General features: G+C 46.7%; 1 protein-coding gene across 1 annotated transcript in view; it reads right to left on the reverse strand.

Annotated features, from left to right (window-relative positions):
- KIF17 (kinesin family member 17) overlaps positions 1-15760 on the reverse strand; it is a 28697-nt gene extending 12937 nt beyond the window's left edge. Inside the window, exons 1-10 of the mRNA XM_035901877.1 lie at positions 15138-15760; positions 13815-13961; positions 13311-13412; positions 10617-10806; positions 6546-6998; positions 5361-5458; positions 4513-4660; positions 3377-3465; positions 3129-3253; positions 913-1144 (exon numbers count right to left, since the gene is read on the reverse strand). Coding sequence (XP_035757770.1) covers positions 913-1144; positions 3129-3253; positions 3377-3465; positions 4513-4660; positions 5361-5458; positions 6546-6998; positions 10617-10806; positions 13311-13412; positions 13815-13961; positions 15138-15368 — 1815 coding nt within the window. The 5' untranslated portion in view covers positions 15369-15760. The remainder of the gene's footprint in view (positions 1-912; positions 1145-3128; positions 3254-3376; positions 3466-4512; positions 4661-5360; positions 5459-6545; positions 6999-10616; positions 10807-13310; positions 13413-13814; positions 13962-15137) is intronic.
- Positions 15761-15791: the final 31 nt, after the last annotated feature.

Below are 15791 nucleotides of genomic sequence, written 5' to 3' on the forward strand. Positions count from 1 at the left end.
ATTCTCCCCAGGGGAGGGGTTGACTCCACCCCATTGGACACTTTTCAAGACGCAGCCGGACAGGGTGCTGGGCCATCTTGTCTGGACTGTGCTCGTGCCTGGGAAGGTTGGACCAGATGATCCTTGAGGTCCCTTCCAACCTGGGATTCCATGACTCTATGACAATAAAGAATTAGGAAGTGATTTGCGTGGAGAGATTATTCCACGTCTGTTTTAATGAAAAGATTTCTCCCCTTTCTCCAAAGCGCCAAGTCTTTGATCAACCTTAAGTTAATCTCACTAGTGTGGTCTGCATCCAGCGCTAACTAGCTCTTGGGAGTTCCTAACTTTGATGAAAAAGGCACAATATTTCTTCGATAACCTTAATATGGAAATAAAGCAAGTTCTTAACATGCAAATTTAGGACTGCGCATACACACAGAGACTTTTTTTTGGAAGCTCCTCTGATTCTGCCCCATCAGAGAAAAACTGATGTTCAAGTGTGCAGAAATTTAAGATCGTTGCTTTTATATTTATTTTATTTATCTGATCAGGAGGAAGCTGCGCAATAGATTGCGTAGGTCAGTAGAGGGAGTTGCACCCTCTCCCATCACCAGACGTCAGCCCCCAGCCAGCCTGCTGCACGATAAGGAGACCGGCCTTTAAAAATGTGGGATTTGGGGTTTCAACAGCTTAATTTCCTACCCTGGGGGCTGCCACATCCCCTATTTCATCAAAATACATGTAAATAACCTTACAGGTACTAATGCAGGCAGACCTGTGAAATACTCCACACAGCCAGAGTCATTCTCTAAATACACTGCCCTAAAACACCTCTTTAACCTAAAAAAAACAACAACCAAAAATGGGTGCGCAGAGGAGGAAAGAGACACTCCCTAAATCTTTCAGCGGAGATAGGAGGGAGCTGCTCACCTTCTTCTGCATCTTCTCCAGAAGCTTGTTCTTGGCTCGAACCTCCTCCTGGATGGAGTCGTAGACGTTAAGCAGAACCCAATCACTGCTGTCCTCATTAGATTGCTGCAGCGCAGCCACCAGCTGCGTCCTCCGCTCATCCGCATATTTTTTCCGGCGTTTGTGCTTTTCCTTGAGATCCTTGTTTGTAGCCTGTTCGCCCCCTACCACCTGTTGTTCCAGCATCTGCAGCCTGGAAAAGGCAAAGTACAAAGTCTGCGTAAGCGTGGAGGACGTGCGTCCTTACCTGAGCGACGTTTGGGAAGACACGGTACAGAAAATAGTGATTTCTGACGAGATTTGCCACCCTGAGTAATCACAGCAAATTCCACTTTTATTAACCGTTTCCGTCATAGACATTCCTGTGGATGCCCAAGGCAAAGCACGTGTTATTCCAAGCATCCTTGTCAACAAGTATGTCCGGAAATCAGTATCTGCGCTCACAGAATTCTTCTAAAAACTCCTGTTTTGTGGAATTTATATTTCAGTTCTTATTTCTTGTTTTGAAAAACTTCCAAGGCCAGAACAAAACCTGCCAAAATTACGCAAACAACTATTTTAAATAGTGGATATGGGAGCGATACGGCTGGAAGCCACAGTACAATTTCTTTTTTGGGGCAGAATCAGCCAGGGTTGATGATTTGGGTGATATCAGCCTTTCTGCTTGAGCGTTGGCACAAACCCGTGTCCACGCCACAGAGCCCCGTACGCTCTGACACGGAAATAAATACGTTTTCTTTGTCTGCACGGGGATCTGCAGCAGAGCAGATAGCTCAGATTGTCCAGCGCTGGCTCAAATTGGAGAAAATCCCACTGCTGATAAAACCTTTGCTGATAACGGCCTCTTAATTATCTTCAAACCCACCCGAAAGAGCTCGTTCTCCACCGGAGCTGACCTGCTATTCTACTCTACCACACTTGCCAAGTAGCCTTTGGCTTCGTTTGCTCAACACGCACTTGGATCCTTGCTCTGCTGAGCGAGTATCAGAGATCTCACAGCCATCCTGATGGGTAAAGCTTTAAACAGGCGGCTTTGAAAATCCTGTGCTGGCGGAACCAAACCCTCCTGCCTCATCTGCAGAGAACTTTGATTATAACAATGGAATTGGAAACAGCATTTTTCGCTTGTTTGTCACAAAAAGGACTATGAAGATTTGATATATAGTCAAAATGAGTGGTTTCTTTGGAGACCTCTCTGTTAATAGACAGAATTGCCCACAAATTACAGACGCTGCTATTAAGGATTCCTTAACAGCTCCTTTTTCAGCTGGGAGTGGCCCAGCAGAGCAAGCGTGTGCCACAGGCACTCACAGCAAAGCTGAAAGTGGTTAAAAATGACGAGATTTTTCAAATTAAATGCCACCATCCACGACATACCTTATGTTGAGCATTTCTAATTTTAATATTCCACTCAATGGAGTAAAAAGAGAGAAATCAGCAGAATTTGCTGAAACTCCCCAGGCAGCTCTCACATTCCACACCCTGGGTCTAATGCTGCCCCTAGAATGTGATTATCGGGAAATTTTCATGTCGCTTCTGGCTGATGTCTTGCCAACACTGTGCGAGTTAAGAGGCAAAAGTGACCTCAGTGACAAGGGAGAGTCGTGGAGGGCACACTCTGGTCCATCCACACGCGCAGTGAGTGGCAGGAAGGCCTGCTACCCTACTTGTACTGGCACGAGTGGGCTCTAAGTGCCCTTCAAAAAGCCATTTTTAAGAGGAAAAGGAGGCTGCCTCCATAACCTGTTTGGGCATTTGAACTCTGTCAGCGACTGCCAGACTCAACTTTATAAACTCCTCATAAATTACACCTGCAAAAAGCCAGAGAAAAAAAGAGACTTGCGTGCCTACAGATCTAGGCAGGATTTGTTAGCAGGAAAACACACTTTTTTGCATCCAAATCTGCTGACACAGACCTCTCCAGATTTTTCTCTCATAATTCTGGCAGTCGGCATCATCAAACACCACAGCTAACAGCTATTTATCTGCCCAAATAGGACAAAGTTAATTTTGGGGTAAAGAATACGCATCTGCCTTCTGCCTAGTTTTGTGCTGCGCTGAACTCATAGCAGAAGCTCGATAGTCGTAATCTCACGGAAAAAGGGGGTTGCTTCTTGCCTGCGTGCGTTGTAAGCAATGCAGAAGAGGCAGTTAGCAGGACCAGCGTCCTCACTGACCTGGTGAGCACCAGCTGCTGGTCTGCAGGCATGGAAATGCCCTCAGCGGTGACAGCCGCCTCTGCTCCAGCACTCCCCCTGCTCACACCACCAGTGTCTTGGACAGTCCAAGATGCTGCTGGGTCCTGGGGAGAAGAGGAAACCAAAGGCTGCAGCTCTGAAGAGACGCGAGTACCAGGATAGATGAAGCAGGACGCTACCCACTCGGGTTTATTCAGCCCAGGGGGGTAAAGCAGCCTGAAGGGTACCTGGGCTGATGTTGCTTCTTCATCTGCTGCAGCAACAGAATCTTCAGGCAAAGGTGTCTCATCAGGAATAGTTTCAGTCCTCGTGGCAGCTGAAAACAGGAAATACCCACAATGTCAGTAAGGACCTCTGCAAAACTAGAGCATAAATCTGTGAAAAGGTCACACAAAGTCTTCACCAAAAGCTCAGAACTATGTGTCTGGAAGGAAAAGGGCTGTTCTTTACCTTCTTATGCTGGTCAGCAAAAGCCACCAAAGACCCAGAGGGTGTACTGGGTAAGGAATGTGGATTTTACAGGGTTGGGAGAGCCTGGGTCCTCATGTTAGCACAAAAATAATCTATTTCAGAGGCTGGGTGTGGGTGTGTCCACATTTGTAATCAGAGGGGGGAAAAAAAGAACCTCTCACCTTAGAAAGTGATAGCATCAAAAATGAAGATTATAGATTCACAAATTAGTATTGGACAATAAATGCTGTACAAGCACGTTGCAGAACATGCTCTGAGGCACTGCAGAAGTATAAATGAAAAGCAGTAATGAAGAGGAGAGCTGGCAACAATTTATAGGTATGCGAGAGGAATATCTGCCCTCCAGCAAAGCGATGGTGTTGATAATCCACTGGGAGACCGAGGGCTGCATCACATTTGCATGCGATGGAAGAGATTGCCGTGTCTTGGGTGTGTGAGTTGTGCAAAGCCAATCGGATCAAGACGCAGCAGTGCCTGCCGTGACCAGTCATCTCTGCAGCTTGAGCCTCTGCTCCAGAGAAATGCTGCTCTAAGTCAGGAGAAACTCACAAAATCGCATTTCATCGCCTGAAGGCTTACAGGGCAGGGCCAGGCTGGTCCTGACAGGGAAGAGAAGTCAGGGAAATAGGGCAGAGTACAAAGCTGGGACAAGGAATCTCACAAGCAGCCCAGGAGAGCCAGTTACCGCTCCTGCTGTCGATAAGGGAGGGTTGAGAGCAGGGACTGCTGTTGCTGCCAGGCAGCGCTTGCTGCAGTAGCAGCGGCTGGCCCAAAACTGACTTTGCAAAAACGGTCTGTGACTGCTTGTGCCCAAAGCCAACCCCCTCGCGTATTAACAGCACCAGGGAACCACCAGCCTGCACTGCGCACCCTCCACCTGCCTCGTCCACACCTGCTTCTTTCCTGAGGTTCTCCTCGAGAGCAAACAGCTTGAGATTGTAGTGATTCCTCAGGCTGCTGATGTCCTCTTCGAGGCGGGCACGGGACGCCTGCTCCGCTTCGTAGCTGGCCTTCAGTTGGGCCAGCCTCTCTTCGTACTCCTGAAAGACACAGGAGGTAGCCTGATGCAACAGCCCTGTGACTGTATGCAAGGTAACATCTAGGTCTGTTCTAGGTCATATCTAGGTCCATTCTAGGTCACATCTTATGTCCACCCCAACAAAACTTTACCATCCTGCATCCATTGGCTTTTTTCTGTGATTTAAGTTGACACAGTATCGATGGAAGGTGACCAGTTAGCCCTAGAAACCGCTGTCTGGGGCAGATGTGGTGCCCTGGAAGGAGCTTTGTAAAGAGCAAGGAGAGAATTTTATTTTCTTCTGCCCCCCAACTCCTCGTTCTTCCTCCTAGCTCCATATCCCCTCTTCATCTTTGTCCTTGTACTGTTCCTAACATCTCTGACTACTGCTTGCCTCCTGCCTATTTCTCCCTCCTTTGACAGGAGGAATCTAAGTTTCACATGTAGTTTCCTCCTCTTGTTATATGTATGTCAAAAATTCTTCTTGGGAATTGGTTCCAATTCATCTCCAGAGAGGTGGGCACAATGCTGAGAGAAAGTGGCACTGTAAGGCCTCCATTGACACACGTTCTGTCCATGGGAGAAGCCCAGGGACCAAAAAATAGGAAGAGAAATGTTCTGACAAGGCTGAACCACACAGCCCTACACCATATTTGTAATGATTATTTAAAAACCCACAAGCCTTAGTCAAAGATGCTACAGGATACCCCCTCCTGACTTACTTCTCTGATCAGCTGCTTCTCTGCTTCAACATCGAACTGGGGTTTGAGAAGGGGAGCTGGCTTCGCTTCCAGGTAAGCGGTCTCAGCAGGTAGAAGCCCTACAGAGCAGAGCAGAAATAAAAATCACTCACAGTTACTGGGTGGGATCGTCTGTAGAATGCCTGGAAACAGAACAAAGAACCTGGCTGCCAGCAAAGAACATCGCAATCCATGCGCTCCTTTAAACTGTGCTCGTGTGCCAGCAGCTGTGCTGCCAAAACACCCACTGGCCTGGGACTCCATAGGTGCAGGGAGAGAAGGAGTCAGCACCGAGCAGAGGGGGAGAGGTTTAAGTTTCAGGTATATGAAAGCGAATATAAATCTAATCTCTTTCATGGAATAACAGGAGACTTGTTTCCAGGGCTATGCTAACAGATTTGGAAGATAAAAGACACTGGGAAGGAGATGAAAGGAGCAAGGAAATCACATTCTTTCTTCACAGAAGTTTCTGAAAGGTGGCAGAAATGGGGGGGGGGCGCTGGGGGGGCGAATCTTACAGCCTTTTTACACTGCTGGAAGTTGCCCTTTTTTAGGGGATAATTCTCAAAAGGTGATCAGCTGCCTACAGACTGCTCTGACCCATTCGTTCCTGCACTTGCTACTCCTACGTCACAGCACAGAGCAAGTCTGCTGAGGCTGGGCTCAATCCTCAGAAAGAGGACAGTGCTGCTCTCCCTAAGCAGTGCCACTGGCAGGGCAAAACTTGTCTTGTAGTGTCAAAAATTCACAGTGTAGGAGAACAGGGGCTGAATACTAAGTTTGAAAACATATTTTTATATATTTATTTTTAATAAAGAATTTTACATTATTATTTCTTTAGCAGCTCATTTTTGCTCTGCCAGCTGAAACCCCTCTTCTGTGACTGGCCAAATTCTAGCCAGAATGACAAAGAACCGCCAAGGATTTGAATCACGTCAGCATTTTCTATCAGAATTTGTCATTATTGAAAATACTGGATAATGGACATGGTCTTTACCAGTGGAATAAGGTCAGTTTGGCAACAGTGAAGGAAAAATCCATTACCAGAACGGAGAACTCTTCCTCCAACAGGTAAGGGACAGGTTGAGGTTAAATCCAGTGAGCATTTTACATGCAACCTCTTTTTTTTTGTCAAAGACAAAACATCTCTGGAGAGGGCTCTCCTACCTGAAGAGTTACTCACGCTCATCTGTTCAGCTAGAATGGCCTTCAGCTTCTTAATCTCCTCCTGATACTCCCTCAGCAGAGCATCCTTGGGGTCCTCATTGATACAGGGCTTGTTCTTGATGTTTTTCGCTCGATTAGCATAGCGCAAAGTACTCAGGCTTTCATCATAGTTGTTATCAGCCGGAGATAAGCACGCTACCATCAGCGTCTTGGTATTCCCTCCGAGGGAGTCTTGCAGCAGCCTGGTCAGCTTTGAGTCTCGGTAGGGGATATGCTTACACCTCCCATCGACCAGGGCTGAGATGACGTTGCCCAGAGCTGAGAGGGAGAGGTTGATTTTGGTGGCCTCTTTGAGCCGCTCCCCTGTGGCTCCAGTTTTTGACTGTCTCTCGCTTCCTGCCAGATCCACTAAATTGAGTTTTGCAGCTCGAAGGTGGTCCTGCCCTTGCTCATCTGCAAGAAAATAATTCCAGATTAGGCTCTTCTTAAGAGGAAGCACCTTGACAGTCAAGCAACAGGACTCTTGGCATTATGTTCCAGTTCAAGCCCTGTTCTTTGTCTGCATTTGGGCCCTGACTCCCTTACATAAATAGACACCTACTTAATCTTAGAACTAGATGTTTTAGGGCTTTCCTGAATGAGATCCTGCACAGTAAGAAGTCACACTCATTCTCCTAGTGAGCTCTGAACATACCCCCCCATCCCCGCCCCCATATTTCCACAGTGTTTAGAATTTGCTGAAAGCCCTTTGCAAGTAACAAGGTCAGACCATGAGTTTACACAACTTTTTTGTCTAAACTTTTTCATGAAATTAAACCATGTCTGACAATCTGAGAGAAAGAAGGGAGGAAGCATGAAATGAGGAGTCAACGCAATTGGAGTGGGGCTAGTTGGAGAGCACAGGCAAAAGAGCAGGCTCCCTGAACTCCTGCATGACGTGGAGAGACAGGCAGGAACGTTGCCTCCCCAGACTACTGTGGAAAGGCTGGAGTAGATACTATGCTGGGAAACAGTTTTTCCACAAACTCCCAAACTACAGCTTTTCTCAAGACTGGGATCCAACCTACCCTAATCAATGGACGTATTCAAGAAGTTTCTTTCCTGTGCTTCAAAAGAAAAAGCACATCCTATCAGATACTGTCAAGGTCCACCATCTGGCTCGAATGTTCAAGAAGCCCGGCAGATCTCTTCTTTTGCCCAGATAACTGTACAACTGCGCCATGACTCAGCATGCAGGCATGCTCAGCGGCATCTGTTCCTCCTCAACTCATGACATTCTCAGTGAGAAAGTAAAATGAAGGAAAACAGGAGAACTCCAAGAAATGGGGACTGCACTCAGCCCAAACCACCTGGACGAGGAGCTGGATCTCAGCGAGCGAGGAGTCAGACCCAGCGAGCTGGTGCTATTCCCTTCAGACCACTTTAAAGCGAGAGAAGACGTGAGCTGATGTTAACAGCTAGCTCCCCAGCTACCTGGACGTATACCTCTACACACAGAATATCTGCTTCCTGACCTGCATCTTGAGGATGGATTAATGTGATGACACAAAACCCCTGTGACTAAGAGAGAGCACATTCGGTCGCTGCAGGAACCCTTTTGTTTTGCTGGCTACATAATTTTCACAGCCTCAGCCAGAGCAAAGAGTTGGACACAAATTCCCAAATCCCAGACTACTGTCCTAAGCGACAGACCACACTCTTGGATGTCCACGTCCCAGTCATCCCTCACGATTACAACCCAAGGTCAAGGGAAGAGCTCCTTTGCACTCCAAGCAAAAAGAACATGGAGGTTTTAACTGATCTGGCCTTTTCCAGACAGACATCTACAAAACCTAGCCTTCAATTTAGTCAAGAGTTAAGCTTTACGGCTGTGGACAATACCTAAACATGAGCAATGAATAATGTGATGCATGGGGGAAAGTTGAAAGTTCACAGGTAAACAAAAAAAATATCTAAAATCTATTGCCCCAGGATATTTCCCTGGTTAGAGCAACAGATTCTTAACTGTGGAACTTAACGTTTGCTGCAGAGCAAACTTGTTGTTGCACTCCAGATCTCTCTGGCATGTCAAGACATGGGAGAATTGGGAAAAAAAATAAATCAAAACCAAAAAAACCCCAGACAGAGCTTAAATAAAGCACCCTCTTGCTGTCCTTTCCGAGACCCGGGGTGAGCAGATAGTCACAGAAAAAGAGGTTTTCTAAGCCTTTCCCTCCTTACCCCAGTTTATGTAAACACTGGCAGGCAATTAAAAAGTTGTTTTGGTTTCTGCCGGTACTTTTACCCAGGGAGGCTGTTTGTTTCAATCGAGGAGCCTAGTGGTTTCATTTCCATGGTGTAACAAGGTCCCCAGACTCTTGCCAAAATGCCTACAGCAGCCCGAAACTCTCGCCTGCGTCATCCTCCTATAGCCCATCGGCCAGTTCCGGCCAAATCTACGACATCTTCCATATTAACACATCAATCCCTAAGTACAATGTAAAGGAATAAAATAGCTGCTACTCTAAATACAGTAAAAATACTGATGGTAACTTTGCATTTCATACATCTGCAGCCAGAGAGCCCGGTATTTGCCGTAATCCTGTTCCTGTTACTTTAAAGCGTCACTTCAGTCCTTGTAATTGCAAAGAGATCCTTTAAAATATCAACTCCCTGTAAATTGTCATTTACTACAGGATCAACTGGAAAATAAGTTTGAACTGCCCCATGCACCTCTTCATGAAGGCTAAAGATGACAACATAAATGCCAACTTCATTAACACTTTCAATTAGTGATTACCCTGGTGGAATCATCCAGTTATGGGGATTGTGCCAGAACCCTAAACTTTCTCCTCAAATGTTCCAGCTCTCTTCCATTTAACTGCCAAAACCGCACATTTCCCCACCTGCCATTCCGTTCCATGTAACAAGTTTTCAAACCTTTAAATCAGAGTAATTGTTTCAGGCTAGATTAGGAGCCCTGCACCCATCTGGAACACAAAAGACAAGAGTAAATACTTCTTTTTCCTGGTTAAGTTTAAAGCTGGGATTTAACAGACCCACATAATGCAAGGATTAGTATCCACTGACTGTGCTAACTGAGAAATTCCAAAAATCACACACACACACCCCATTTTGGATAGAGGAAAATGAGTTACTGTCACCAACATCTGGAAGCACAGTTTAGGAATACATTGTGTAACTTTCCCCACGATGAGGACAGCTGAAGAAAACGAAGCCAAGCTGTTCACAGCCTCAGCTGGGGTCAAGGACTACACAGAATACAGGAGACTAATTCCTTTCTTAGCCACAGAAAAAAACCCTTTTGAGGTCTGTGTTCAGACCCAGCAAGGCAGCTTTATCAGCTAAAGAAATGCCAGTGGAAATGAGATGCTCGAGAAAGCAAAATCAGTCATTAAAACATTATTAAGGGTTTTGTTTATTCCGTCTTAAATCCCAGATTAGCTGTTTGCTTAAAAGATGTGCCCTGTGATTAAGTTCAGTGAAGGAACTGTTGGGTGAAATGACCTGTCTTGCATTGTAAGGAGGTCAGACAAGATAGATAACGATGTAAGTTTCTCCAGGCTGTGTGGTGTATGAACTCCAAACTGTTGTATGGGCTGTGAGATTTAGCACCCTTTGCTGGAAATAAAGGTTTAAGAAGATAAAGCAATGGAAGCAGATTAAATATGTTCCCAGTTTGAATGTAAGACATTTCTCTCCCAAGGGGGAATCGAGGGGGGGGGCGAAAAAAGACTTTGAACACTCAGCCATTTCACACTGAGATTTAGCACCCTTTGCTGGAAATAAAGGTTTAAGAAGATAAAGCAATGGAAGCAGATTAAATATGTTCCCAGTTTGAATGTAAGACATTTCTCTCCCAAGGGGGAATCGAGGGGGGGGGGCGAAAAAAGACTTTGAACACTCAGCCATTTCACACTGTGAAGAATGCCCACGTCAGGGCACAATTCTGATTTCTACTGGACATAAAATCAGTTAGGATCTACATTTTGCTGTGGGGTGACTGGTCAGACTGCACAGATTCTGCACTCTGCTAGGCCCAGGCCTAACACAGGACATCCAGCTACCTACCTACAGTGTAGATTTCCATATTGACAGTAAAGATGGAGTGGGAGCGGGAAGAGTCCTTATTCATGAGGGTGTAACCCACTGCTCGGTTTCTCCAGCCTGTCTCCATGATCCGCTCGCACTGGACCACGCTGTGCACTGTGTGCAGAGAGAGCCCCTTCACGTACACCCCTTTCTCTGGGTGTTCCTTCAGCTGCAAACGGGGACAACGCAAGACAGGTTAGAACAAGACACAACCAAGACCGCGGGAAGGCATGCTGGAAACTGTCTGGAAGCTTGAGGGCTACATGAGTTTTGAACGTGGAGAAATTAAACTGCAGTACAGCAAAAACGTATCTGGCTGCCACCAAAAAGCTTTAGTATGGCTGAAGAGGGAATAAAGCCACACAAAAAGAGGGAACCACCTTCATGGCTCTGCAGGCAAAAAGAATTAAAGTTAAAAGTTTGCTGATTGATTCAGACATCTCCCAGGCCACAAGAAACCTGCGCTGAGCCGCCTTCCACCTCCCCTATTATTAAGCTGCATATTTTAAAATAAGAACTGAAATGTTTTTCACCTATTATGGCAAAAACTCTAATATCTCTTCAGTCATAGGGAGCTTTTTAAAAATCAAGGCACAGATTCAGTAGTCACAGATATTGTTACCGGTGCTTTGCTGAACCCCTCCGCTCTGAGAGGGCGTCTTGATCTCCCTGACAAAATTCCCAAAGTCACACCCATCACACACAGGCGGACTATAATTTTTCTCCAGATTAGTTCATTTTTAAGATGCTCTAAAATCCTATTCAGGCACCTGGGTAGAGACAGAGTGTTAAGTACCTAACAGCATCTTTTCAGCAATTACCAATCATGCAGAAGAAAAATTTCGTACAGCATGTGAATAAATGATTGAAATGTTCAAAATCTTGAATGATCCATCAAACCTACAAAAAAAATACAAAATAATCGAGAAATCCCCGCACTCCTACACCAGCCCCCTCTGAAGCTCCCTCCACACTGGGAATTTTAAATGAGCTGAATTAATTTTCAACAGCGATGTTCCACCCCACATCTGCTGAGTTCATAACAAAAACGCTATCTTTATCGTGTCAACTGGGATATCAAGATATGGCTGTCATGACTCGGTGTCACAGTTTGGCAGTGTGACTCCCAGAGACGGTCCTTGAGATACTTTAGTGATGCACGCGCCACAAGGAACAATGTAAAATAGTGTTTGCTTTTATAAAAATCTGCACAGAACAGAGCAGAACTGGCTGAAAGCTAAACCAGGCAGGATTTTAGCCTTGTTCTAAAGCCATGACTGCCCAGGATAAATTGAGTTACAGAATCACAGCTGGACTGTTCAGACACTGTGACTTTTGCCTGTGCTACAGGAAGGCAGTGGCAGGCCTGCCTGTATTTGAGGGTGCTGCAAAGCCCCCGAGGAACGACCTGACCGAGGACATGGCTGTCGTTTAACTCCACAACAGTCCAATGGGGGCATTTTACTTGCAGAGCACAGTAAAAGCTGCTTTTCACAGGGTTTCATGCCATAGGAGGTGATTGTGGGCTTCAGAGTCACCAAAGTAACCCATGTTGAAAAGCAATGGAACAAATAGAAATGGGATTTTGGGGCAGAAGAGGGTGACACACAAGAAAGCACTGGGTCCACCCGGGGTTTCAGTCTCGGCAGGACATGCCTCCTTTAATTATTCGGTGGAGGCAGCAACAGGCAGTGGCTGTCACTGGTGTGATGGTGTTACCCTGGAAACTGTTCTGCCCAACTCCTGCCCTCCCAGTGCCAACTGCAGTCGTCATGGAAACCGGTGTTGCTGCTGATGTGGAACAAAGGATGGGAAACTGCTCAGAGAGTCCCCTTCTCCCACCCCTCACTCTCCACAGGCACACGCCAAACACACTTGGAACGCGGAGTGAGGAGGGTTTTGCCTCCCTGAAAGCCATGAGCCTGTTAAAAAAAAAAATCTGCCCCATAAGGCAGTTTGGGTCTGTCACCATCCTGGCGTGTCCATGCAGCAGATGGAGCTAGCGCCTCGGCTTTCTTCCCGAGGGCAGTCCTGCAGGGACATAAATTAGGACAGGAGATTTGCAGCTTTCCCCCAGGAATACACGGAAAAAGATCTGCAAAGCCACCAAGGGTATATTTTATAAAAATCAGCCCCCTGATTAGAATTTCAGGGAAGTTTACCCTCCTGCGTTCCTGGAAACCACCTGCCTTTCCCATGCGTTCCCATGGGGAGTAATGTCTGCTCTGTCCCCTCAAAAAAGGATCAGCCTTTTTTGGTTTAGATAGATAATGAGATCATCCACAGCTACACTGGATCAGATTAAACATTGATAAGGCACAGAATCCTCCTGCTTTAGAGACAGCCATGAGATGAAGAGGATTAAGAATAAATTGCCCCATGAGCAGTTTATTCCATCCTGGTCCAGTAATGATTTTCACACAGCTTCTGCTAAGCTACCGGCTGCTATCAAGCAGGACATGTGGGATCGGATCCTGTTCCTTCTGCCGCTAAACTTTCACTAAAGTCCCTCAAAATCTCCTCTTGGCTTCCATATGCATCGCTATATCTTCATAGTCTGGTGTTCGGCTTCGAACAAGAGCATGGCATTGCACTCCAGTGAAGCATTCATGATAACACTTATCTGAGCAAATTAAAGCACTTTCTAATTAAGACACATTGACTCCACCTCACCTCCAACTTCTGCTTGGTATCAGCTCCTAGAAGGTCTCGTATGTCTTCGTTGTAAATCTCCAGGTAGGAAGCTCTCACTAAGAACTTGGCATTTTCAGCACACTGCACAAAACACGATTTTTGGGTAAGGTTCTCAAAACGATGGCAAGTAGGCAGCCCACATAGATTGTCAGTGCCAGCTGGGTGCCTACCTCCCGTCAGCACTTCATCAAGTCTCTCCTGGCATTCCCCGGGTGTAACTACTCAACGCGCTCGCTATAGGGACTTTCAGTCCTTAAACATCTCAAGTACAAGTCAATAAAGTCAGCAGAGATGAGGGTATGGTTCACCTGACTGTGCACAGGCCTCAGCTTTAGGATGAGAGGCAGCATACCCGAAAGCCTGTCCCCGTTCTTGCTCCCAAGTGCGATCGGCACTCAGTCCTTGGGATATGACACAAAAATCACCTTTCTTGATATCACACCATCTTACAACAGGTTCTCTTTCACAACCTTACACACCTACCTGTACGCTCTCAAATATGTGTTCAAATGCCCTGGGTATGATGCCTTTCTGCGTAGATGGATCCACGATTCCCTGCATGGTGAATGACTTCCCGCTGCCAGTCTGGCCGTAGGCAAATATGGTGCCATTGTAGCCTTCAGTGACACCCTGGAAATGGAAGGAAAGGAAATAAAATAGCCATTATTCTCACCCTTTGCATAACTGCAAGTGTGTTGTCCAGATTCAATCCCACCTCGTAAAAGGTATTTTAAAGGAAGAGCTATAAGTAAACATCAAACAACTGCTTGATCTTTGTATGCCATCAGATCATGACAATGACTAAAAAATGCATTCTGCTAGTATAGAAATTGATTGGTTTCTCTCAAAAATGGAAAACTTGAAGAAATGCAGGTGTTGAAAAGTGTAAGGGCAGTTGGCAACATTTACAAGACCAGAATATTTTTGCCATAGGGCAGAAAAATCTGGCGAAGCCCAGAGAGACAACTAGGATGCTCATAGGACGGTTTCTAGATTAGAATAATTTCCTCTTGGAGAGCTGGCTGAAAGCTGGCCTCACTTTCACTTGTTCCTGTTTCAGAGAAGCATGGTAGGAACAGAAGATATTTGGATTTCCTAAAGTTTAAATAAAATTTTTAAAAATAACTTATTAATCTAATAATTTACAGTTTCAGACCCTCCTTGTTCTCACGATGAGGATATTTCATCTTAAAAATACCACTAGCCACTTGATGCCTGTTTCTTTTTCTAACAAAATTGGGGGGTTTAGAGGGAGTTGGGTTTTTTTTAGCTTAACCGGTTCCTTTCCCACCCTAGCTGTTTACCATGATGTGTTAACAAGGAAACAAACGTATCCACTCTCATTTTGCTAGTCTAAAACATGCTGAGGTTCCCTGTCTTCGCTAAGATTTCTCACTTGACAGTAAAAACATCCCTAAAATCATTAGGAATCCTGTTTGTCCCCCCTTCTCTTCACACCACTTTCCACTGCGGTTTCTGTCCAGCTGCCATCTCTAGGGCCTGCTCAGGGGGGGTTCATCTTTCATCTGAACAGCACCTAAAACAATTAAATGTAATTCTATCCTCAGTGCCCCCCTGGCTGCTGAAAAAGTTTTGTTTCTTCACGATTTCCCAGCCTACCGCCGGGACGCTGTTTTGCCCTCCTCTGCACCCCAGGGTTGCAGCTAAGCCACTTGGAACAGTGGACAGGGACGTTTCTCTCCATAAATCGGTTCTATTTAGGGATCACCTACCCAGGTAAAACTCATCAGCCCATGTCCCAGGCTACGTGCCAGCTGTCTCTGCCTTGCGTCAGGCACCACTCACCTCCACAAGCGGGTAGGCGATCTCGTTGTAGATCTGTTCCGTGTTGTGCTCCTGGTAGTACGCCCCATCAAAGGTGAACTGCTTTGGGGGCTCGCCAGTGGCAGCAGGGTTTTGGAGGAAGCACTGGCCCCGCGCGCTCTCCATGCTGACAACCGCCTTGCAGCCCAGGGCCTTTTCACGCTCGTTCATGGGCCGGCAGCGCACGATCACCTTCACCGCCTCCGAGGCCATTTTTCAAGGCTGAGCTCAACCCCACACGTACCCACTTGGTGGGGCTGGGGGGGCATCGGGGCCTGGATAGGCCTGTGGGATGGCGGGGGTGAGCCTGACCCCGGGGCCTGCACCCCTCGGTGGGGTGGAGCACTCACTGCCTGCTGGGGGCACCGAGGGAAAGGACCCCCCAGCAATTTGGCATGAGGGAGAGGCAGGGCGGCTGCAGAATGGCTGGGGGAGAAGGGGAGAGTAAGGAGGAGAAAAGCTGGAAAAGGATGAAGGAAAGGGGGAGACCTGGAACAAGTCTGAGGGAGAACTAGGGCTGGCCGGGGGGAGGAAGGCTGAGGGAAGGCTGTGGGCGGGAAAGCCTGAGGTAACTTTGGGGAGCCGGGACAACCCAAGGGGGACCCGGGCGAGGGAAAACCTGGGGCAAAGGTGTAG

Source organism: Egretta garzetta, unplaced genomic scaffold (genome assembly GCF_000687185.1).
Source record: "Egretta garzetta isolate BGI_Z169 unplaced genomic scaffold, ASM68718v1 scaffold69, whole genome shotgun sequence".
In the NCBI taxonomy this organism is placed as follows: Eukaryota; Metazoa; Chordata; class Aves; order Pelecaniformes; family Ardeidae; genus Egretta; species Egretta garzetta.